The following is a 25,869-nucleotide window of genomic DNA, read 5'->3' on the forward strand; positions in this document are numbered from 1 at the left end:
ACTGCATAAAAGAGCACTACTGTACATTTCATTTCAACTTTGCACTCAGTTGTGTCCTGTCAGTAGTTTGAAGCCAGCCTTTATAGGATCATTTACAACAGGCATATCATAAATCAGGTCTTTTCTCAGGGAGAGCCAGTTGTTAAACAGTTACCAGCATACTATGGGATATAATAGTGTTTTGGCTGCTTCTCACTTTATGTCAAAGACTTGAGAGAACATTACCAAGGCCCTCATTCCTTCCTGTAGGCCCATCTCCAACTTGTCTCAGCCTTATCTCCGAATTGTTCTTTTCCTTCTTGTCTTAGTCATCTTTTTGTTGCTGGGACAAAATGTATGACATAAGCAGTGTAAAGGAAGAAAGATTTATTTAGGCTAAAGGTTTCATAGCTCTCATTCTGTGTTCAGCAGGCGCCATTGCTTTCAGGCTGTGGCATGGCAGATGTCATGGAGGAAGGACATTACAGAAGAAAGCTGCTTACCTCCTGACAGACTGGAAGCAGAGAGGGGGAAAGAGCCTGGGGAAAGTTAAACACTTCTTAGTCACAGCCCCTGTGACCTACTTCCTCCAACTAGGCCCCACCTCCTAATAGCCCTTTCAGCTACAAACTTATCCCTAGTGATCCAGACACCTTCTGAATACGTCAACTCTGAACATATGAGACTTTTAGGGGATATTTTAAATTGATACCATAACACTTCTGGACTATTATTTTATTACCTATTTCTCTACTACTATAGGCACCAGATGGTGGTCATTTCTCTCCCTTCCATCCTTTTCCTAGAGTTGAATTTCATTTTGACTCCCTGATGATATTTCTAATTCTTCTCTCCCTCTCCAGCAGTGCTGCAGAAAGTATAAAACATGAAACAAAGTGATGGGGTTAATAGCTCATTTTGTCAGTGTTCCAGTCACATTTATCATTTGACACTTGGGAGTTTATCTGAATTGTTTATATTTTGTGAAAGGTGAAATATTAGTTTAATTATTCATCAGAAAAGTATAAATATTCATTGACTGCATTTTTTGGAGTTACATTGTCATGTGTAATATTTTCTACAGAAAACAGTTTCGTCTTTTATGATGGAAATTTTGTAATAAGAAATTAGATTGATTTTTACAGATTTGTAAAACAGTATTAAATAAAAGTCCACTTAACCATTAGGAATACTTTTGGCTTTAAGAACAGAAAAGTGCAAAGAGTAGCTGATTGTTACTGTTGAATCAGCAGCTTAATGATAATAGGCAAAAGCCTCTAAGATGGTCTCAGGCTTTTTTTGTTGTGATCAAGGGGTGGCTGCTATAGATCCAGTCATGGTACCTGCATTTACAGCAGAAAGAGACAGGAGCATAGCCTAGTGTTGCATTTACATATGCCCTGGCTTCCTGAGTAAACAAGGTGGGAAACTGGATTTTTACTTTAGCTGATATTTAATAACATTGATCCTAGATGGTGAGATCTTTTGACACAGAGATCTTAGAAATGAGAAAGGGCCAGATATTGCAAACACATGAATTCTTGTGTAGGCACAGCTTTACTGGGGGAGGGGAAAAGAGGTTTCAGCCACGTTGGAACTTCGGTTGAAGAGAGTCAGCAATTGGTTGAGAGAGGGACCAAGCTGTTGCTCACAGAACAGAGAGGAGCAGGTGTATCAGACAGTGCTTACTAGAGAAACATTTAATGCAAGATATTCAAATATATAAGGATTTACAAGATTGGCTTACAATGGCTGCCCACAGAGTCAGATGTGGAAGAGTGCAAAGGGGCTGTCGTGAGCTGGAGATGCGAAGGATCCAGTCAAAGGCCTGGAGCTCACTGTAGTGTCCCATGTGAGTCCATATCAGGATGCTGAAGGGCCTGTGATGGAGGCTGAAGAATCTGCCCTTGAAGTCAGAAGGCAACGCCCAAGGTGAAGGTGAAGACTGGAGCTCCTCTGAAAAAACAGAAGCAAACATTCCTTCTATATTTCCCTTTTATTTTATTCAGATGACAAGCCTACTGGTTGCTGTCACTCACACCCAGGATGTGTCTTCTCTCTTCGGTAAATCGTTTCAGCCACATCCAGAACTATGCTGATCCAATTTAGTTGGGCATTTCTTACTCAAGTTGACACAATAAGTTAACTATCACAGCAGGTTTTTATTGATTGACTGTGGTGGGCTAAAATCTGGTAATTTTCATTGGCCAGGGCATAGTTTTAAAAGATGTTTCTTCTTGTGATGGACTTGGACCACCAACCAGGTGGTCACAGCCAACTTGCCTTAGAGGCTGTGTGGTATTTTTATATATCTGGAGACTTCCTGCGCAAAACTTCTCAGTCCAGTACTTGGTGGGCTAACAGATGGTCAACTTTGTTCAGGAATTACTGAGTTACTCTTGTAGCTGGCTTCATCATCTTGAGTAAACTTGTGAGATGCTTACAAGGATGTTCAGTGCTTGAGCTATTGAAAGAGCACAAGGGTGGAGTATAGGAAACACATACCAGCTCCCACAGGCAATAGGCTAAGTTAGCCTTGTATAATACTCTTGGAGAAACATTTCTTAAGCGATCAGCGTGTCTACATGCAGAGCTGAGTAAAATATGACTCAATGGTTAAGACAGCAAAGGAGACAGGCACACGATGAAGACAGAGATGCCAAGCCTTTTATCCCATTTTAGTCTCAATCAGGCATCTTCAAGCCTAAGTGAAAATTCTTGTTCTCAGCAAAAGTGGCCTTCATGCCTCGAGGAAATAACCTAGGAAACTGTTACTATAACCCCCACATCAGAGGTGTTATCTACAGCAAAGCTGTGTGACCTCCAAAATTAGTGATTTTAATTGACTAAGAGCCAGTGAAGCTAGAGGGCTTATTTAGCTTTTTGGGGTGGGGGAGGGGGAAAACAGTTTTTCTTTCATGCAAACATTCTGCTTTTGTGGTTTGATCAGGATCTCATGATGGATCTCTTGAAGTATGCCATGCTGCAAAGGACAACAGTTTATTCTGCCCAGAAGTTTATTTTGTCATCCCAAGCCTTCTGTCTTACCACAGTCACACCATGATGGTCCCTAACTCGCTCACTATTATATTACATGAGAGAGAGAGGCAAGAGGGAAGGGACTGGAGTTAGCCATTAGATGTACCCACTGTAGATCTCCACATAGTACACAATTGCTCTCCTCCAGACATCTAAATCTAATGCATTGGGACAAATTTAAGAGGTAAAGATGTAACTTACATGATGTAGTTCCCTGAAGAAGTTCATTAAACTTTACTCAGTCTTTGTGAAGAAGTAATAGAAAACTAGTTTTTATTTGCTTGAACTAGTTTTGCTTAAACTTGAATTTATTTTTTTAATTAATTTTATTGGTACATTTTAGGTATACAGTATAATGACATTCATCATTGGAAATCTGCACCTTTACATAATCTCTCTTGGTTCTTATTTTTTCCCCCTTCCCCTGCCCTCCAACCCCTCCATCCTTCCCTATTTACAAAGTCTTTGTTTCCATTTTTTCATTTTCTCATATTAATTCCATTCCCTTCTTTCCTTTGCCCTACCCCTCCCACTTCCCCTTCCCCTTTGCCCCCTTTCTTCCTGTTTCACATTATCTGTTATACCTTTTAGTCCTTATTTATACTTTCAGTTTTAAACTTGAATTTAGAAGCTAGCACGGGTGTTTTCACATAAACTCTTGATATGTAGGTAATGTAATCCTAAGCTTACAAATTAGGAAACTAAGCAGGTTGCTCCAGATAGCATAGCTTATGAAATGAGTGAGCCAAGTTTAGAACTTGGCCTTATCTCTGTGGCACATGTCTGATGTTTATAAATTGAAATGAATTGCGATTTTATGAAAATATGATATTTGAGAGTGAGGAAACTTAAGCTCATATACAAAAAAGATGGTAAGCATTATGTGTCATATTCATTTGGTGAGGAACTAGAGTCCTGTAGGTCTTCTGGTACCCAACATACTGGGATAGTAACAGGTAACATTTAACAAGTGCTTACTATGTGCATTTTATGTATGTACATCCATTCAATTCCTATAAAACCCTTATGAGATAGCCATTATTATTATCATGTTTAGACAGAGATGCTGGGTTATACACCCCATCTAGTAAGAGGCAGATTTAGGATTGAACCCAAGCCTCTCCCTTTCAAGTCTATACTGTGAACCAGTGCACCACGCACCCACTGCTAGGATCCCTGCAATAGAAAATGAAGAATTTTTCAAGTTCTTTATTACCTGGTTCCAACCAGTCTTGGAAGAATTCTACTTGTTTAGTGAAACAGGAAGTCAAGTAGAATATGTTATAAAATTTCACCAGTAAAACATATATGTAAAGCATCATTTTGGAAGGCAGTGCAAATAAGAGTGTTCTGAATACCAAATAAAAATCTTTCAAGCAAAACTGATAATCTCTCAATAACCCCTTTTCAGCTCATAATTACTGGTTACATCTTCATAATTTTAAGAAGTACCATAGAATATTGATCCAGAAATTGAAATAAGAAAGCAGCAAATGAGTGTGTGAAAATAATCTCACACAGATGGAAATTATACAGCTCAGAGCTTCTTGATGAGTTACGCTCTTGGGAAACTGTCTTTCTTCCCCAGAGTCTGTCAACAGAGGGAGATGCAACGTGATATAGTTTTCATGTTTCAGCTTTAACATCTGCTGCATGGCAGCCCATTTATATCCTATCTAAGGAAACATCTATAAATATTGGTAAAGATTTCCTTTTTGCTTTTTCCCCAGGCTATTTATCTCTGTATTTATGTTGGCCACACAGTATCTCTGGATGATCTGAAACTTTAGTGTTTTCCACATAGAGCTTGTTAGGATTCTACCTGAAGCCATGCAGGCAATTTTTCTGTGAGGTCAATTTGGTATGTTCTTCAATGCCAGAGGCTGTTAGTACTACTGAGATTGGCCATGGTCTTTTGTCTTGCTTTCGCTGTTCCTGTGCACTGCTGGTTCATGAACAGCAAGGATCACCAGCATTTTAAAAGAGGATTTCAGAAATTTATTTTAATTGTGGGGTTTTTTTCATAAAACCTGTAGGAGAGTGAAGAGAAAATTTAGGAAAAAAATTGATTTTTTTGGTGTAGTGTTGATTTTTTTAAAAAAAATCACAAAGGAGGCAATAAACAATAGTTGACAACAGAGATGGCTACATAACTGGATTGAGATTTCAGCAAAATGAATCAGTAAGCAGTAAAAATATTATCAAGTGCATGCCTAATTTGTTGTCACACTAAATATTTTAACTGGAGTAAAAGAAATTTGGGAAGTTAAAGACTAAAACTTAAAAAGCAGACTTAGATATTTGGATAGAACCCCCCCCATAACTTTATATACTCATAGCAACAGATTGTTTCATTATTTGTTTGTGTAATTGGCATCATCTGCTATTGAGAATCTTGGAAGAATAGAATCATTTGGGAGGGCCTGTGGAGTACATTACTGGAATTGAATTGGCAGTGTTCACTTACTGGTCTTTTTACTGGTTTGAAATCCTCTGTTTGTTGTTCTTTTTAGGTGGGACTCTTCCCTGGACATTGTGTTGAGTTAATTAACCAGAAAGTTCCCCAGTCAGTGACCAACTCAGTGCCAAAGCCAGGTAAGTATACTATCTCATTGGTGTGGTTCTGATCGACTGCTTAAAGACACAGATGTTCTTTTCCAGTCAAATACAGAGCTTGTTTTACCCTTCTTTGTTATTAGTATATTACACATTCTTAGTTTTATATGGTTTTGATTTTTAAATGCCTTGTTTCTGTTAGTCATTTCACAGTGAATTCAGATTTTTAGACAATTTAAAAGAACTGTGTGCTCTATCAAGGCTTGTCATATGCTTTTATAATGAGACAGCAGGAAAATAGCTTATTATTGACTAAAGTGACTTAAATATAGTTTTAAAGAACTTACGTGGAAATAGTATGATTAACTAGAAATTAATAATTGAAGGCAACGTTTATTTTTATCAGTGCTTTTGACCATCAAAACTATTTCAAAGAGCAGTTCTTATTACTTTCAGTAAAGCAGGGTATTAAAATATCAAGAAAATAGGAATTTTTGTATTTATTGGGGTGATTTAATCTGGGCAAGATTCTGAAGAATACTTAGTCTGGAAATGTTTGATCTGATGTAAATTAAAAGCATAAAAGCAAAAACTAAAAGAATTTTAAAGGGAAGAAGTGATCAAGTTTATTTTTCCTAATTACATTCCATTTCTTTTGCCCATCTCCTCCTTGCCAGTAAAAGGGAGAAGAAAAAATTTCTAGATCTCAGAATTTATTTGAACTGCTTTTCCTTAAAATATCTTCAAGGTTTAAGACTTGTATATAAGAACGAGAGAGAGAAAAAACCTTTAAAAGCCCATTTCTTCATTGAACATTGGGGAATTGTTCCAATTTCTCTCACAGGAATTTATTTTAGGAAGACTAACTTTATTGCTCAATAAAGAAAGTACTTCAAAAGGAGCGTCTTTGCACTTTTACTTGAGCCAGGATTCTCAAGGCTATTTTATCCTGATTTTTTTTTTATAAAAAGACTTTCTATATGAGTTTTTGCTTGGTAAATGTTCATTAGTAATTGTGATGACTGTATGTTTCTATTTTAAAGTATAGCATTAGTCACTTTCAAATACCACCTTAAATAATTGTGGTACAATTCACATACAATGCAATTCACCATTTTAAATCACGTAATTCTGCGGTTTTCAGTATATTCAGAATTATACAACTATTATCATGGTTAATTGTAGAACATCTTCATTACTCCAAAAGGAAATCCAGTATTCATTAATATTTCTTTTCATCGGCTTTACCACCACCACGTTCCCTAGGCAACCAATAATTTACTTTCTGTCTCTAGCTTTTCCTATTCTGGACTTTTTTTCCCATTATCAGGGATCAAACTGAGGACCTTGTGCTTTCGAGGCAGACACGGTGCCACTGAGCCAAATCCCCAGCCCTATTCTGGATATTTTGTATAAGTGTGATAATAAATTATATGGTCTTCAATGACTAGCTTCTTTCACATCTTGACATAATGTTTTTTGAGTTCATCTATGCTATAGCATGTTTGAGTGGATTGTTTCTTTTTTAAATGGCTGAATGATATTCCATTGTATGCATATATCATGTTTGTCTTCATTTCAGGTTGTTTCCATTTTGGGCTGCTATGAACATTTGTGTACATTTTATGTGAATATATGTTTTCATATTTCTTGGGTATCTGTCTAGGAGTGGAATTGTGCAATCAGATAAGAACTCTAAATTTAACTTTTTGATGAACTGTCAATTGCACCAATTTCTGGTCCCATGTGTGAGGTATGAGAGTTCTGGTTGCTCCATTTTCTTGTCAAAATTATTACTTGGATTTTTTTTTTATTGTCATCTTTGCAGGTGTGAAGTATCTCATTGTGGTTTTAATTGTCATTTCCCTTATGGCTATTAATAGTCATCATCTTTGTGTTTGTTGGTAATTTGTATATTTTCTTTGGAGAAATGTCTGTTAAGATTCTTTGCCCATTTTTTTTAAATTCTTAAGTTCTTTTATTGGTACATTTTAGGTATACAATATGTTTACATTTGTCATTGGGTGCTTGTACCTGTACATGATGTATCTTGGTTCTTATTTTTTCCCCATTACCTGTGCGCCCCCTCCACCCTTCCCTATTTACATAGATGTCATTTCCATTTTTTTATTTGCTGCTTTTACTTCTTGTTTTGAGAAATGTCTATGCATTTCAGATGTCCAATTTTGAATTGGGTCTTTTAATTTGAGGAGTCTGATTTTTTCAGTTCTTTATATATTCAAGATAGTAGTCCTTTGTCTGAGGTACAGCTGCTAAAACTTTTTTCCCACATTGTAGGTTGTCTCTTAGCTTTGTTGCTGGTTTCTTTTGCAGTGTAGAAGCTTTTTAGTAAGATGAGATCCCAGTTGTTGATTCTTTGTGCTAGTTCCCATGCTACTGAGGTTTTGTTCATAAAGTCTTTTCCTATGCCAATGTCTTCAAGAGTTCTACCTAACTTATCTTCCAGCAAGTTTAGTGAAAAAATGTTCAACATCACTGGTCATTTGAGAGATGCAGTTGAAAACAACACTGAGATTCTACCTCACCCCAGAAAGAATGGCTGTGGCACATGTCTGATGATTATAAATTGAAATGAATTATGATTTTATGAAAATATGATATTTGAGAGTGAGGAAACTTAAGCTCATACACAAAAAAGATGGTAAGCATTATGTGTCATATTCATTTGGTGAGAAACTAGAGCCCTGTAGGTCTTCTGGTACCCAACATACTGGGATAGTAATAGGTAACATTTAACAAGTGCTTACTATATGCGTTTTATGTATGTACATCCATTCAATTCCTATAAAACCTTATGAGATAGCCATTATCATTACCTTGCTTGGTGGCTTCCCTCTGTTGGGCCTCATGGAGTTGTGACCTTCATTTTCTATTTCTAGGATATTGCTTAGAATCGTTTGGAGTACTGGTTTGGTGTTCATGAAGTATCTCAGGTGTTCTTTCTCATGGAAGTATCTAATTTCCCCATCGATTTTGAAAGATAAATTTGCAGGATACAACAGTCTAGGTTGGAAGTTATTTTCTTTTAGGACTTGAAATTCTTCACTCCAGGCTCTCCTTGACTTGAGGGTTTGTGTTGAGAAGTGTGCTATGATTCTGATGGGCTTTCCTTTGTGGGTGATTTGTTTCTTTTCTCTAACTGCTTGTAGGATTTTGTTCTTCTATTGGGTTTCTGGGATCCTGACTATTATATGTATAGGTGTAGATTTTTTTTGATCGTGGCTAGTTGGAATTCTATATGCCTCACTTATCTGTATGTCCAATTCTCTACCTCTGTCTAGGAAGTTTTCCACTATTACTTCTGTGAACAGTTTTTTTATGTCAATTGTACTTTCTCCTGTTTTTTCATGGACTCCTATCAGTCTTATGTTATTCTTCTTTGCATCGTCTAGCAGCTGCTGGATTGATTTCTCATGGCCCCATACTATTTTTAAGAAATCTCTGTTTTCATGGTACTTAACCTTGATCCTGTCTTCCATATCTGATATTCTATCTTCAGATTCCCTTAATCTGCTGTGGATACTTTCAGTGGAGCTTTTAATCTCCTGAATATCTGTTTGAATCTGTTTCATGGATTTCATTTCTTTCTTATATTGGCCGATCATGGTTTCCATTTCTTTCTGATGCTGGGCATTCATGGCTTCCAGCATGTTTCTGATCTCGTCTATTTTCTTATCTGTTTCTGCTCTAGAGCCTCTAATCATGTCTTTCACTCTGCTCACCATCTCTGTATTTATCTGGGAGATTATTTCTGCTTTGAATTTTTCTAGAGCCTCGTGCATCTGCCTTGTTACTTCCTGTGCTATCAGTTCAGGGTGTCCAGGTGGTTGATAACCAGATTTTTCTACCTCAATTCCCCCAGAATTTCCCTTTCGTGGTGTGGAAGCCTGCGTTTGTGCCTTGCTTATATGTCTTCTCATTTTTGTTTTTGGTACTGTCCTTGGTTTAATTCCTGGGTTGATATTTCAAAATTGCTTAATGTAGGTATCTTTGTTGCTTATGTTTAAAACCCTTGTGAAATGATTGCTTTTCAGATTTGTCTTCCAGATATAGCTTGTGTTTAGGTTTTGAGACTCTAATGACTCTGAGACTATCTCATTTTCATTACACCAGGAAGGACCACTGACTAGATCAATAACAACACCTTAGCCCAAGTGATACAATCACCAACACCATTGCATCAAGTACATCTTAGAAAATGGTAGTTATTGATCTGTCACCTTTAACTGTGTGAATTAAATCAAAATCGAGGACCAGCCCAACATATGTTTATAGTGAATAAACTCTTCAATATAGCAACTTTACCCTTCGGGATGGTGAGTTAGAGGGAGTTGGGGAGGGAGGGCTAGATAGGTAGAAGGATAGGGGGAGGTTAGCAGTGAGGCCAGAGGACAAGGGCAAGAGAAGAAAAGAAAAAGAAGAAATTCAAATTAGGGCCAGAACAGGAACAAAAAGGGTGATGAAGAACAATGTGGGGCAGCAAGCGAGTGAGCATGAGAGAGAAAGAATGGAAAGAGAAAAGAAAGAAGGAAAAAAAAAAAGAAGAGAAAAAAATTGCAAAGAGTAGGAAGAAAAATAAAAATAAGAGAAAAAAACCAAACCAATAATAATAATTTTGGAAATAAAAATGAAGGGCCTCCTTCAGGGTATGTCTCTGCTGTCACAATAGACAACATGGGTAGCAGTGTGCAGATATAAGTCATTGAGTCCCAGCAAGCCAGTCCCAGACCTGTGCGATTCAGGCAGATTCCTGGCTGCAAATCCCAAGTTGAGCTCCCTCTTCTCCTGTAGGTTCCAGCTGCCCTTCCCCTGAAGATAGTTCAGGTTCTGATGGGAGGTGATGATCCCTCCAACTTACCTAGTACAGTGGTCTGGTGGTCTGGTGTCCTGTGTCTTTGTAGTGTGGAGCTGGGTGATGGTACAGCCAAGAGGCCAGAGGAAGGGGGGGAGGGGTCCAGCAGGTACCCGCGTGGCTAAGTGGATCGCTGCTGTGGGCATGAGCTGGATGGGGCGGGTTCCCTGCTGCTACGGGGACTTCTCTCAGGCATTCGCCGATGTGCCTGGTGGGGGCTGGATGAGGCCTCTTTGCCCATTTTTAATTGAGTTATTTGTCTTTTTATTATTGAGTTGTAAATGTTCCTCATATATTCTAGATATGTTCTTTGCCAGACAATAGTGATTTACATGTTTTTTCTCCTATTTTAGGAGTTCTCTTTCATTTTTTGATAGTATCCATTAGAACAAAAAAAGTTTAATTTTTATAAAATCCAATTTATTTTTCTTTTGTTAATTATGCTTTTGGTGTCTTTTAAGAAGGTATTGACTAGCCCAAGGTCATAAAGATTATCTTCAACTCTAGAGTTTATAGTCACAGATTTTTATAAGTTAATTTATGATCTTTTTTTTTTTTTTTTTGGTACCAGGGATTGAACTCGGGACCTTGTGCTTGCAAGGCAGGTGCTGGAACCACTGAGCTTAAACCCCAGCCCTATGATTCATTTTTTTAAAGCTAATTTTTATGTGTGATGTAAGATGGGCCCAACTTCATGTGGATATTCAGTCAGTTGTCCCAGCACTATTTGTTGAAAAGATAATTTTTTTCCCATTCAATTGTGTTGACACCCTTGTAAAAATCAATTGACCTTAAACACATATGTTGATTTCTGGAATTTTCGGTTTTGTTCCATTGATCTATATGTCTGCTCTTATGCCAGTTCCATTCTGCCTTGATTATTATTGTTTTATGTTAAGTTTTTTAATCAGGAAGTATTAATCCTGTACTTTATTCTTCTTTTAAAACGTTGAGGGCCAGGGATTTAGGTCAGTGACACCCACCTGCCTCGTAAGCATGAGGAGGTCCCGAGTTCAATCTCCAGTACCAAAAAAATAAAAATAAAAAATAAATAAAAGGTGGATTAAACTTTTTTAGGTCCCTTGTAATTCTGCGTGAATTTTAGTATCACCCTGTCAGTTGTACAAAGAAGTCAGCTGGGGTTGGGATAAGGACTGTATTGAATCTGTATAAGTTTGGGGAATTTTACCATCTTAATATTATTAAGTCTTCCAATTCCCAAACATGAAATATTTTCCCATTTATTCAGATAATTTTTAACTTCTTTCAGTGTTTACTATTTTCTTTTTTTTTCCCCCATTAACTTTATTGGTACGTTTTAGGTATAAAATACAGTTACATTCATCATTGGGATCTTGTATCATTACATGAGTCTCTTGGTTCTTATTTTTTTTTCCCCTTCCCTTTCCCTCCATTCACCCGCTCCACCCTTCCCTATTTGCAAAGACCTTATTTCCATTTTTTTCCTCTTCTCGTATTTTTTCCTTTCCCTTTTTTCCCTTCCCCTACCCCTCCCAATTCCCCTGCTCTTTTAGACCTTTTCTTCCTGTTACACAATATCAGTTATACATGTTTAAAAGTACAGTATCAAGATCTAGGAGACATTACCACAGATTTTACAGAATTTAAAAGGATATAGAAAGCATATTACAAAAATCGTTTTGAAATAAATTTGACAACTTCTAAGAAGTAACTTGGAAGACTAATGAAACTAACTCTGGAAGAAATATAAAATTTGAATAGCACCTATTAAAGAAAGTATATTCCTAGCTTGAAAACCTACCTATATGACAACAGCAGGCTCATAAACATTTTAACTGATAAATTATATCAAACAATTAAAGCAGAAAAGAGAAGGAACACTTCTCCCCTCATTTTAGGAACTCAACATTGTGCTAATCCTAAAACTGGATAAAGATAATAGAAGAAAAAAGTATGAACATAGATAGAAATTTGTGCAACAAAACATACTATTAGAAGTCAGATCTGGCAGGATGTAGAAAGTGGTTTTGTTATAGGGATGGCAGTGTTGGTTCAGCATTGGAAGATCCACCCCCAAAAGTCATCATTTTAACACAGTAAAGGAAAAAGCCATATGATCCTGTCACTAGTTGGAGAAAAACTATTGGACTAAATTCTACAGCTGTTCATGGTAAAAGCTATCAGGAGACTAGAAGTAGAACAGAACCTTCTCAACATATTAAAGACATATACTCCATACTTCCAGCAAGAACACCTTATATGAATGAAGAAGATACAATGCTTTCTTCTTAAGGTGGGGAACAAGGGCAGATATGCTTACTCTTTATCTGTCCATTAAACTTTGAAACCTAGTCCCCACCAAAATAGTCTGGCAATACAATGACACAACTAGGATAGGATTGGCAAGGTAGAAGCAAAATCTTTAGATGTAGATGAAATGATCATCTACAGAGAAAATACTAAGAAATCTTGAGGAGCCCCTAGAACTTGTACTTGAATTTAGCAGGATTAGAAAACACAAGGTATATATAAAAATTCAGGTCTGTGTATACTTGCTATAAATGAAGAATTGGATATTGAAATTTAAAAGTTATGTAGGAGTACAAAGGACCTGGAAAAGTTAAAAACAAAAACAATGTTGCAAGACGTTTAGTACCCAATTTTAAGACTTCTTCTAAAGCTACAGTAATCAAGGCAGTGTTGGTGTAAGGAAGGACATATAGATCATTGGGATAAAACAGAGAATCTAGAAATAGAACCACACATATATGGTCCACTGAGTTTTGAAAGATTATTTAACATTAGCATTTTATAGAATATAAACTCAATTCAAGAGCTGAGGAAGAAATAGTGTTTTCAGCAAATGGCACTAGAACACCTGGTATCCATATATAAAAAATTAACCTCAACCCTTTTTTTCCATACATGAAAATAACTTGAAGGAATCTATGAACCTAAATAAAAAAGTCTAAAAGTCTAAAACTTTAAGAAGAAATTATAAGGGAAAATATTTATGAGTTCAGGGTAGGCAAGAACTACCTAGGATACAAAAAACATGGTGTATAAAAGAAAAAAATTGATAAATGAGATTCCATCAAAATTTAGAACTTTAAATGACATCATTAAAATGGAAAATAGTCCTTAAACAGACCATATTTACCTTGCATATAACCTATGACCAGAATATATAAATAATTCTTAGAGCTCATTAATAGACAACCCAATTAAAACATAGACATAAGATGATAAATAGCCAGTATAGCACAAGGAATGGTATGCAACTCGAGAATCAGAAAAATACTAATCAGTACAATAACAAGATTGAATTATACACTCATTAGGGAGATGAAGTTAAAAGTTTTAAAAGCCTTGTCATGACTTTTTCTTTTTTTTGGATTCTCCCCCTTTGCGTTTAATTTGTCACACCCAATGAATTCATTCTGCTGGGTTTCCTGGGGTTATGATCCTCATTGTCTTTTCCTAGGGTATTGTCTAAAATTTTTAGGAGTGCCGGTTTGGTATTCATAAAGTTCCTGAGGTGCTCTTTATCATGAAAGCATCTTATTTCTCCATCAATTTTGAAAGATAGTTTTGCAGGGTACATCAATCTGGGTTGGAGGCTGTTTTCCTTCTTGCCTTGAGGGTTTACACGGAGAAGTCTATTGTGATTCTGATGGGCTTTCCTTTTTATGTGATTTGTTTCTTTTCTCGCACTGCTTGTAGAATTTTGTTCTTCTGTTGGATTTCTGGAATCCTAACTATTATATGCCTATGTGTAGATTTTTTTGGATTAAGGCTAGCTGGAGTCCTATATGCCTCACTTATGTGTATGTCAAGTTCTTTTCCCCTGCTTGGGAAGTTTTCTGCCATCACTTCTGTGAACAGTTTTTTTTATGTCATCTGCACTCTCTCCTCTTTCTTCATTGACTCCAGTAAGTCTTATGTTATTCTTCTTTGCATCATCTAGCAGCTGCTGAATTTATTTCTCATGTTCCCTTACAATTTTAAAGCAATTTTTCTTTTCCTCCTCACTAATTGCAATCTTATCTTCTATATGTGAAATTCTATCCTCACATTGGTTCATTCTGCTGAGCAGACTTTCTATGGAGTTCTTAATCTCTTGGAAATCTGTTTGCATCTGTTTTATGTATTCCATTTGTTTCCTATGTTTGGATTCCATCATGTTCCTCAGATCCTTTATTTTTTTATCTGTGTCCTCTCTAGATTTATTAATCATGCCTTGCACCATGAGCAAAATCTTTGCTGTTATCTGAGTAATTATTTCTGATTTCATTTTTCCCAGATCCTCTTTTGTTGCCAGTTCAGAGAGTCCAAGTGGTTGAGTATCAGATTGTTCCATTTTGTTTCCCTTTGGGGTTGCTGTAGGTGATCTGGAAGTCTGCTTTTGAGGCTTGTTTATGTGTCTTCTCATTTCCACGGGGCGGGGGGTTGCTTCTGGCTCCCATTCAGCTAACCTTCTCTGCCCTAGGAACTTGGGATGGCAGCAGGGGAGTTTCCTTCCGGGTTCTGGGACCGACTCAGCTTCTCTACCCTAGGAGCCTGGGATGGCAGCAGGGGAGCTTCCTTCTGGGTGCTGGGACTGGCTGAGCTTCTCTGCCCTGGGAACTTACTATTTTCTTTTTTATAGTAAATTTTTGTTGGTATATATTTGTAGTACATGATAAATACTGTCACCAAAGGAAATTGACACATACACATATCACAACTTGATTCTTTTTACTTCCCCTTCTCCTCCCTTTCATCTCCTGACATCCAGTTTTGATTCTTTTTACTTCCCTTTCCCTTCTCCTCACTGCCATTTCCTACCATCCAGTTTTGCATCTTTCATTAAATTTATTTTTAAATATTCTGTTCTTTATGGATGTTATTGTAAATAGAATTTTTTTCTTAATTTTATTTTCTTACTGTTTATTGCAAGTGCATAGAAATATTTTTATTTTATATCCTGAAACCTTACTGCATGGTTTATTAGTTCTGATTGTTTAAAAATGGATTCCTTGGAATTTTCTGTACATAAAGTCATGTCATTGGCAAATAGAGATCTTTCATTTTTGTCTAGATGCCTTTCATTTATTTTTCTTCTTGCCCCATTTACCTGGTGACATCTTCAGTACAATGTTGTGTAGAACCTCAAGCACAAGCACGTTGACTTATGTCTAATCTTAGGCAAAACATCTACTCTCTTAGCACTGAATAAGATGTCAGGTGTGGGCTTTCATAGATGTTCCTTATTCCTGAGGACTCCTGAGGAAGTCCATTTTGTTGGGTGTGCTCATAGAAAGTGTGCTGGATTTTTTTTTAAAAAGTCTATCTATTGAGATGATCATAGTTTTCATCATCACTGTTTTAAAGTGACTAAAATGGCCCTCAAAAATTGTGATTTTTTTGTGCATTGTTTTAATCCATTTTCCTGTGGTATAAAATTAACTTTTATTAGTCATCTTTTATAACATTTACCCAGAGATCTTCTGTAAACCTGAGTTTTTAATGTTTAGTTTCCTTTGACATTCAAAACAGTATCAGTTAAATACTTTCTCATCTTTGCAAGGGGAAAGTGACATTTTTAATAGTAATAACCCCCAGAAACTTCTAACATTGGGAAAGTTAGTTATTGATAGTTGTAGGAAATAGGTTTATACAAAGACCTACAAGTCACTGTTAATTCTATATTAGTAATTAGCATAAAAATGAACACACCTTCAAAAGCTATTTTTTTTTCTTTTGTGAGCAGCATTTCAGGGCTGGAATAGGAAAATGTACATTCTTAATACATTTTTGAAAAGGATGATGTAAATTCAGTCAGCCTTGGGCTTGTTTCACACTTTAAAACTGTCTTTGCCTACAGTATAAACAACTTGAATGTTCTATTTATTTTTAACATTGCCATCTGTGACTGTTAGATGCAGATCTGAAAGATGCAGCTATAGTTTGAGACTAAGAACTTAAACCTCCTCTATCCTATTACACAACAAGGGTAATAGGAAAATTTTTCCTTTTAAAGCTGTTCTTTATGTTCTCAATATGTTCAATTACTTGTGTATACGAAAATAAAAATGAGTCACCACGTACTGGCCAAGATAGCAAATATTTGTGATGCTTTAAAGGAAAAAATAAAAGGAGAAAGGGAAGGCAGATGGGGAGGTGGGAGAGACAGACAGACAGAGAGGGAGAGAGGAAGCAACAGCAGTATATCCATAAGAAATCAGCATTTAGTTTCAATCACCACAGGATATGGTTTGATGGAAGAGTGTGAGGTTGGTTTTGAGGTTAAGCCAAAGAGGAAGAGAAAGCAAATGTTTTTCTTTGTACTTATATTGCTTGGAATTTATGAAGGATCTATTTATTGATACCTTTCATCAAGTTTTAGATGTCCTCAGCTTTACCTCTTTAGATACCTCTATTTGTGTAGGTATTCCTCTCTTCTTCTTTATACACCAGTTATATTCTTTAATGTTTTCTCATGGATCATGGGAGATTCCCCACACACATACCACACCCACATTGACCTATCTTCAAGTTCAGTGATTTCTTCCTTCTACTATGTTTCTTCTTTCTACTTAAGCTCATGTAGTAAATTCTTCAGTTCTTATATCATAGTTTTCATTGCCAGGACGAGCATACCAACATTTGGTCTTTCTTGTAATTTCCACACTGGCATTCTACATCTTTTTACATTATCTACCTTATCTAACAGAAAGAAAGAAGGAAGAAAAGAGAGAAGTAAGGTAAGCTTACTTTTGAGGCATGAACTTCTGGAAATTGAAGATTACAGATTTAAGTAAACATTCTCTCTTGAGAACAGTTAGAAAAATTGGACAGAAATATGAAAAATATTTCTTTGAGGTATTGAAGAGTTAATAAAGCTCTAAACAATTGCTGAGCTAAAGTGAAAAAGAAGAAAGCAATCTTGGTATGGGAAGCATATGGCATACAGGAACATTAGTTTAGAGTGTGCCTGTGGAATAGAGGAAGTCACAGTACTAGGGGAACAGAAATTGAAGGTCAGACCCCAACAGGGTAGTTTCTAATACATGCCCCAGGCTTTTATTTGGGACTTTTGTGGAAATTGATGACTGGTTCTAAACTTATTCTAAAACTTTTAAGGAAATAGGAGCCAAGAATGCCTAAGACAGTTTTAAAGCAGCAACAAATGACAAACTTACTGTAATAGATATAAAAATTTATTTTTAATATTTCACTAATTTATACACTGGTATGGATGCAAAAATAGACAGACAGATCAATAAAACAGACTAGAATCCAGAAATATCTTTTACTTATAGGTGATATTTAGAGATACTTTATTCATAGCAAAGATATTACAGGGCAGTGTTAAAAGGACAGTTACTTCAATAAAGGGTGCTGGGTCAGCAGACATCTGAGTGTAAAAAAAAAGAAAAGTCTGATTCTTCCTTCCTTCCTTCCGGTACTGGAGATTGAACTCGGGACCTTGTGCTTGGGAGGCAGGCAGCAGCACCACTGAGCTAAATCCCTGGCCCTGAGAAGTCTGATGATTCTTATTTAACCTCATGCAAAAAAATACTTTTCAGGAGAATTATAGATCTGTACAACTTGTATGTGAAGGGCAAAACAGTAAAACTTTTAAAAGATGATCCAGTGGAATATCTCTGTGACCTTGGACTAGACATAAAAAGCATTAATTACAACTGAAAGCTTAATAATTAAACTTAATTATAATTAAGAAATTAATCACAATATGCTATGGAAGGCAAATTGCAAAATGAGAAAGATATTTACAGAACATTTATCTCACAAATGTCTGGAAACCAAAGTATGTAAAGAATCAGTAAGAAAAAGGCAAACTATTTTTTTAAGTTAGTGAAAATTCAGGTACTTTACAAGAAATATCCAACATTCTCAATAAGCATATGAGAAGATGTTCAACATCATTAGTCTTTAGGAAAATGCAAATTAAAGCCTATTGACTCCTTGATACACAACCACCAGAATGTTCAAATTTTAAGAACAATGGTGCCAAAAGTTAGCAAAGATGCAAATTTTCTAGTAATGCTGGTGGGAGCATGCTTTGGAACAGTCATTGTTTGGCTCTCTCTGCTGAAGGTGACACAAATGTATGTGCCCAGTAGCCCAGTAGTTCCACTCTTAGATACAGATACATAGAAATTCATGTATGTGTGTCAAGAGACATGTACAGGAATGTTCATAGGAGCTTTATTTTCAGTTGTCAAAAACTGGAAAAACACGGTGGAATGTAGAAACTAACATTCAATGAATTCCTTTAAACAATTGAGGAGTTAACAGTGTATCTAAAAAAAAAAAAACAGTTGAGCTGAAAAGCCAGATCCACACCCTTCCCTTCACTGTATTGTTTCATAAGAACATGCTATAGTGTTTGAATCCTTACTTGAAGACTAATTCTGTGGTGTTTGGAGTTAGGATGGCAGCACCTTTCCAGAGCAGGTGGGGTAGGTGATTGAGATGAGCTGGAGAGAGAGTCTGGAAAATGAGTTCTGGTAATGTTCTGTTGCCAGGTAGGGATTATACAGAAATATCATCTTTTCATGTGCTTGTTGCCTACTTGTATATCTTTTTTAGAGAAAAGTCTATTTAAGTCTTTGCCATTTTTTTAATTGATCACTTTGCAGTTTTAAAAATATACCTCCCATGCACATGACTATTTTTGCACCACTGCTTTAACACACAAATGTTGGAAATCACACTTTCAAAATATATTTGATACTTTATATTGTAAAGTACTTTGAACCCATCAAAAAGGCCAAAGTAGAAGTGTGCATTAGCCAGGAGAATTGTTAAAAGAAAAAACAAATTACAGAACAGTATAATCCCATTGTAAATCCATAGAAGAGGATCTGGAAAGATATACATACCTAACTGGGAAGGAGAATTGAACTATGGAAATAAAAAAAGAGACATTTCATTTTTTTCCTGTTTGCTTCCATATTGTTTAAATCCTTTACAGTGAGCATATATTACTTTATAAAATATGAACAATAAACTGTAATCTCCTCTTAACTCTATAGTATCCTAATAGCTAAGTTGAGGGGATCATTCTTAATGCACCCTTTCCATAAAAGTGGACAGTTTTGTGACACTTTGTTTAACACAAATATTTAATTTACATACTTTGTTAAAAGCAATACAGTTGAAAAGAGGACACTCAGGTTTCCTTGAGTTTTAATAGTTGTGCAATTTTTACCTGTGTTTATATACATTGTTTGATTTTCTTCTCGGATATTCAATTTCATTACCTAAAAAGTAAAGTAAGATTCTTTCCAAGATTGAAGATAAGGCATTTAAGACTCCTGGACATGTCCATGGTAATATTCATTGCTCTTAAAAATCATGAATATTAGAAACTAGATCTATTTAATTTACGGAGATACTTGTTTTATACAAATCTACATGCTGATATATCACAGTATGCCACTTAAAAAAAATAAATACAGCAGTTTTATAACACTGGGGTGGGAGAAAGAGCCTCTTTAAATGGTCACTTAAATCTTGCATCATACATTTTTGTCTCCTTTTTTTGATGATACCTGATTTTTTTTCTAGCAGACATAGAAATGACTGGGTTTTTATTTGGGGGAAAGGTTTAATAATTAATATGTCTAATGAAAAATGTTTATTCAAGATTCTTTTGTGTGAGTGCGCATGCGTGTATGCGTGCATGCCTCTGTGTGTGTGTGTGTGTGTGTGTGTGTGTGTGTGTGTACTGCTGGTGATCAAACTGTGGGCATGCTAGGTAAGTGCTCTATCATGGAGCCCCAGCCATCCCTACCCCCTCTAACCAGGGCCTCAGGCATTCTAGGCAAGTGCTCTGACACTTGACCTCTTGAGCTACCTTTTTTAAAAAGGAAAAGAATTCTTGGTAATGTTCTTTTAAGAAATTGGTCCTCTGTTATCTTGCTTGTTTGCAGTTTTGCCTAATTACAGTTTTTTCTATATTTTTATTTGTTTCCTTTAGTTTTTTTCTTTGTGTTTCCAGCCCTTTGCTCTTTTATAGACATGTTGTTTGCATGGCACTTTGGTAAGAAGTTGCTGATGTACATACATATATACACAGAGTTAAAGAGATCAAAGTTTTTGCTTTTCTTTTTTTTTTTTTTGGTACCGGGGATCGAACTCGGGTCTTTGCACTTGCGCAGCAGGCGGCAAAACCACTGAGCTAAATCCCTGGCCCGGTTTTTGCTTTTCTTATTTGGAGTGTTAAATTGAATGTTCTTCCCATTGCACATATGGTTACTTGTGTTCTAGAAGCTAATACTTTTAAGAATCAGATACTAAAATCATTAGTTTTAAATTAATTAGGAGATTAGGGAGTGGGGACATTCAGGAATGCCTGGGGAAATTTTCTTCCTGAATGCATTGCAGAAGGGCAGGTCAAGATAATATTTTCTCATTCTATGATGAAACATGTAAAATGCTTTAGAGCTTATGAATACTTGTAACTGTTTAATTGGACCTTAATCTTAGTGCAACCCTGCGAGGTGCTAGAGATAAGGAATGTATTTCCAAATACAACAGGAGTAAAAAAATGTATTTGAATTTCTACAAAGGCCATATGAACAGAATAAAAATTGGGACCAAAAGGGGCTAACTTGAGAATAAAGAGAATTGCTTAGGGGACCTAGTTAATTTTTAGGTTTTTTAAGCCATCCTTTCTAATGTCTCTAATTACATCTTTCAGCCTTTCCTCACTATGTGTAAAGCAACTCCAAACTTTTATTTTATGGTGGCATTTCCAGCCATCCTTCCTTTCTGCACTCCTGTGTTAAGTCATTTTCCCTATGTGCTAGGATGGAATCTACTCTGTTCTGAATGTGTCACTTGGCTTCAAAATTTGCCTTTTGCTCCTGCTGTTAAGTAGAGGCTGAACGCTTGAAGCCCCCTTTATATTTCAGACCTCAGGCCATAATTCACTTCTACTACGAGAGCTTCCCTGTCCCATCTCTCCCTAACCCTGTTCAAATCTAATAGCAGTTATTTCACATGTTCTCCAAATTTTGCTCTCCTACAGGTGGCAAATACCTCTCTCATTCATCTTTATCTCTCCATAGAATAATTGCACAATTAATACCTGTTGAATCAATTCATCCTACTAGTTCCTACTAAATAAAAATGTTTAGAATACAACTTATATAACCCTTATCTTCAGAAAACTTTAGTCATTTTCCTCTGTGCCAGAATTATGTGTGAAATCTTTATTAATCTAGTCATAATGATTGGAACTAATTATCTTTGTGCCCTGATTCTTTCTGCTTCTTATCTGTAATCGTCTTTAGTGACATGCTTCCTTACTCTCCTCCCAGAATACTTTGGCTTTCCCATTCCCTTGCTTCCCATCTTTTACCTGCCTGAAGTAACTTACCATGCCTTTTAGCTCCTTGGCTACTGCTTCACAAACTCCCTTGTTCATTCAGTTCCACAAGAGATCGTGTTAAAACTTAGGTCATGATTCAGGAGATCTAGGATGGGACGTGTGGTTTGATGATGCTGATCCCAACTGCACCCCTAGCCCTCAAGAGCTATTGTTTGTGTCACCCCCTTGGAAATAGTGTATGCTCGTGAGTGATCTCATTTTGAGTTTGGTGCTTCACTTCCTGTGTGTCTTTTTCCCCACCTACATTGTCTTGCTTATAGGCAGAGACTTCATTTTACATGAATTTTTTTCTTTTATGCATGATGGATGCTCTGAAATAGTTCATGGTTCATAATTATAAACAGGAGCATTTTCTATTATACTTATCAAAAAGCCCTCCCACTTAGCCCTTAGTCAGTGCTGGAAGTAGGACTTGAATCCTACATCAGTTTTCTTTTTGTCCTATGTAAGACAACTTTACTTAGTAAAGCAACATGTTGTTACTTTGGTCATTTCCAGTGTCCACTCATTTGTTAATTTTATTTTCTGTGGTGCTGGGGATAGAATCCAGGACCTCATGCATTCTTAGGCAAGTGCTCTGCCACTAAGACACACCCCAATCCCCCATCAAGATTTCATTGAGTGCATTGTAAGTGCTATGGATAAATCATTGAACACACCAAACAGAAATTTTGCTGTTGTGGTGTTTATAATCCAGTGTGATGAAAGTAAGAGAGGTAACAAGTGAAATATACGGTCTGATAGGTAAATACTGTGAAGAAAAATAAGGCCAACACTGGGTGCAGAGACTGGAAAGTGCAGGGATGTAGTTCATGCATGGTTTTAATTCCAGGAGGTCCAGGTGGTCAGGGAAGGACTTATTAGAAGATTACTTCTTTCTGAGCAAAGACCTGAAAGAGATGAAGAGGGGACATTCACATAGCTGGGAAATGAGCCTTTCCGACAGGGAGTCAGGGAGTAGTAAATACTGACCTGGATATATGTCCAGCTCTTTGAAAGACCAATGAGTGGGAAGGCCAGGTCAAGCTAGAGGGCGATGGGAAAGATGGGGGTGAGGAGGGGAAAGGCAATTCCCTGTCAGGGGCTTGTAGAGGTTTTGACTTTTATTTGGAATTATGGGAAGGCAGTAATAGTTTTGAGCTGATTTACCTTGGTAAAAGGGGCGTTTTGGTTGCTAAATTAAGAATAGGCAAGGACAGTTTGAAGAATAAGACTGGTAGTGGTTACTGGAATGATCTAGGCATGAGATGATAGTGCCTTAGCCCAGTGTGGGATCTGTGAAAGCAGGGAGAAGTAATTGATTCCAGATGTCAGCTGTGAAGCTAGAGGAATTTGCAAACACAGTGTGAATGCCAAATCTATAGGTTATTCCACCTTTCATTTTCTTACCATGCACTTTTATATGCCTTAGAGAACAGTCTTTTGGGTGTTAGGTGAGAGTTACTGTCATTAATTATGCAATTACTTCACACCCTAGCAAACTTGTGGAACTTAGTTATTCCTATCTGTGTTTATATCTCAGGTAATATGAGGAGATCATGAATTATACGAAGTAGTCTCAGAGTGGCTTTCGTTCTTGTTATATACATTCTATATTTATGCTTTCTAAATTATTTTCTTTTCCCTTTCCCTACTTCTATTCCTTCTCTTTCTCCTTTCTTTTCTTTTTCTCTTGCTCCCCCTTACATGTGTTTAGTATTGATTGAAGAAGAGGTTAGAAGGGAGAGGTGTTTTTAGTTCAAAATTAAAGAAGTATGGGTTTGCTTTCTCCACTATGAATGAATTTTAAGAGCCTCATTTCTAAGTCAGCAAAATCCATAAATCCATAGTTGTTCCAGTGGTAAAAAAATTAATGTTTTGTTCCTGCCACATAATGGAATTCGCTGTGATCTTTCATATTTTAAAATCACACTAATTCATTATTTTCTTTCTGTGGCCTAACATTTATCAGCAATTTTACATTCAGAGCAGTGTTTAGAGAGGAAGAATAAATTCAGTCAATGGCATCAGACTTTGACATGGCATATGATGAATTTTCCCTGGGTATCTCATCCCTGCCAGTTACCAGTTGTGCCACCTTTGCAAATTGCTCAACTTCTCTGCCTTCATTTCTTTATCTGTGAAATGAGATAATAATAGAATTTCCTAGGGTTATGATGATTTTTTTTCTTGAAGTACTAGAATTAGACCCAAAGCCTTCACACTAAGCTATATCCCAGCCAATTTTAATTTTTTTAAATTTTGAAACAAGGTTTCCCTAAATTGCTGAGTTGCCCAAGCTGGGCTTGAACTTGCAACCCTCCTGCCTCAGCCTCCCAGACTACTAGGATTATGGGTGCATGCTACTATGTCTGGCTTGATGAATAATTCTTTAAAGTAGAATAGTGCCTGGCATATAACAGAATAAAAATAATGATATAATATCATTTTGTTAAAGACAAACTATCTGAAAGTAAAATTTACACTGGAATTAGTAAAAGGTCACTTGGAACAGAAAATACATTAGTATTTTCTAGTTCATTTATTTCTTTAATTCTAATAGGGTTAGCACAGTTGAGTGGTGTTAGTATAAGGATTGAATCTCTTGAATATATTGCATTTATGCAGAAAACTAGTAAGAATGTTCTAGAAAGTCAGTTTGAGACTGGTTGAATGTTAGCTTGGCACAGTTACCGAGGATTTTTGCTTCTGCTGATGAATGTTTCTGGTGGGGGAGAGGCAGCAACTCTAAACACAGATCCTGGTCCTAACAGTGGGTGAAAGAGTCCATACTCAGGAAATTGATTTCCTTCTGGATCTTCAGTTGTGAAGCAATCTTTCTGTTTTTCCTCTAAGAGATTAAGTAAGAGATTATCTTTCAAAAGTTTTCTTACAGAGGCTGTGTAAATTGATACTTTTTAAAGCACGTTAGTGGAATAACAATCACAGCTCATTATCAGCAAAGCTATGAAGTGGGTTGTTTACTTGCCCTGTTGCTGCTAGTTTCCTGATTCAGCTTTTTTCTAACAATACTTCCTCCTTGACCACTTATCTAATTTTCTTGGGTCCTAAAGTGTGGTCATTTGTTTCCGATAGGAAGTAATAGTAAGTAGCTAAATAGTAACTTTTGGAAAGGTGAAAGACACAGAAAGGTGAATGTCAGTTTCAAGTTTCCCAGGGCGTTTCCTGCACCGGAAATGCTCACCTGTGAGAGGCTGGTGGGCGGAGCCGTGCTGGTGGAGCCGGTTCTGCCAGTGTGAGCTCCAGGCGTCTGAGGTGTCGCCGCCCAGTTGGTGCTGACAGAGGAGGACTGCGCTCCGGAGGCAGCCCTCGCGCTCTGGCTCCCACTCTGGCCTGCGCTGCCCACAGGGGCTGAGGCAGCTGACACCTGCTCCACGCTGGAGGGGACCTGAGTAGGAGTCACCCATACTGGATAAGGTCCGGGCCGGGGCGATTGCGATCCATTCTCCGCGCTTTTGCACAGAATGCAGAGCTGTCCTTTCTGTGGAGTTTACTCTAAATATAGCCACTTGGGATCATTTTAAATATTGATCCTAAAGCTTGTACAGAAGCAAGAGGTAAGGATATCTCAATCAGTTATTCAAATATTTGATTCAGACAACATTTGGTATATTTCACTGAGTATTTTTAGATTAGATTTGGGCACGTGTTACCTTGGTTTCTCAGGTGAGTGGCTCATTATGTAATTATCTAGAAATTGAATAACTGAGTATTAATGTTTGTTTTGTATTTTGAAATAGGGTTTTGTTAATTGTACCATGTAGGCATTATTTTCCTAGTCAGTTTTAGGAAATGCCTGTTTTTCTCTTTCCAGTTAGCTTATTTCTTAATGTTTTCCAGACATGAGATTAATACTGTAAAAGTTTTCAGGATTAAAAGAACATACAGTACCTCTATATTTCAACCAGTGTCTGTATGTTTTTAATGTTTTTCCTGGTGTGCTAATAATATTTCAGTATTGACTAGTGAAAAACAGGCAGTCCTGGTTTATTTGAGTGAGTGTAGCAGGCTGTATAGAGGCCACTCCAATTAG

At 36.7% G+C, this 25,869-nt stretch overlaps 1 protein-coding gene across 11 annotated transcripts in view; it reads left to right on the top strand.

Annotated features, from left to right (window-relative positions):
• The window catches only part of Arhgap32 (Rho GTPase activating protein 32), a 320,258-nt gene that overhangs the window by 241,970 nt on the left and 52,419 nt on the right, over positions 1 to 25,869 (top strand). For 10 of the 11 annotated variants that reach the window (XM_087214296.1, XM_087214295.1, XM_087214289.1 and 7 more), the window contains one exon: positions 5,532 to 5,613. In XM_087214296.1, coding sequence (XP_087070422.1) covers positions 5,532 to 5,613 — 82 coding nt within the window. Of the gene's footprint in view, positions 1 to 5,531; positions 5,614 to 15,444; positions 25,394 to 25,869 lie in introns of those variants that run through there. The other variant, XM_004862622.4, reaches the window with a different exon arrangement.

The sequence above is a fragment of the Heterocephalus glaber genome, unplaced genomic scaffold (assembly GCF_053883595.1).
Source record: "Heterocephalus glaber isolate CG9 unplaced genomic scaffold, H.glaber_assembly_v1.0 deba00001446, whole genome shotgun sequence".
In the NCBI taxonomy this organism is placed as follows: Eukaryota; Metazoa; Chordata; class Mammalia; order Rodentia; family Bathyergidae; genus Heterocephalus; species Heterocephalus glaber.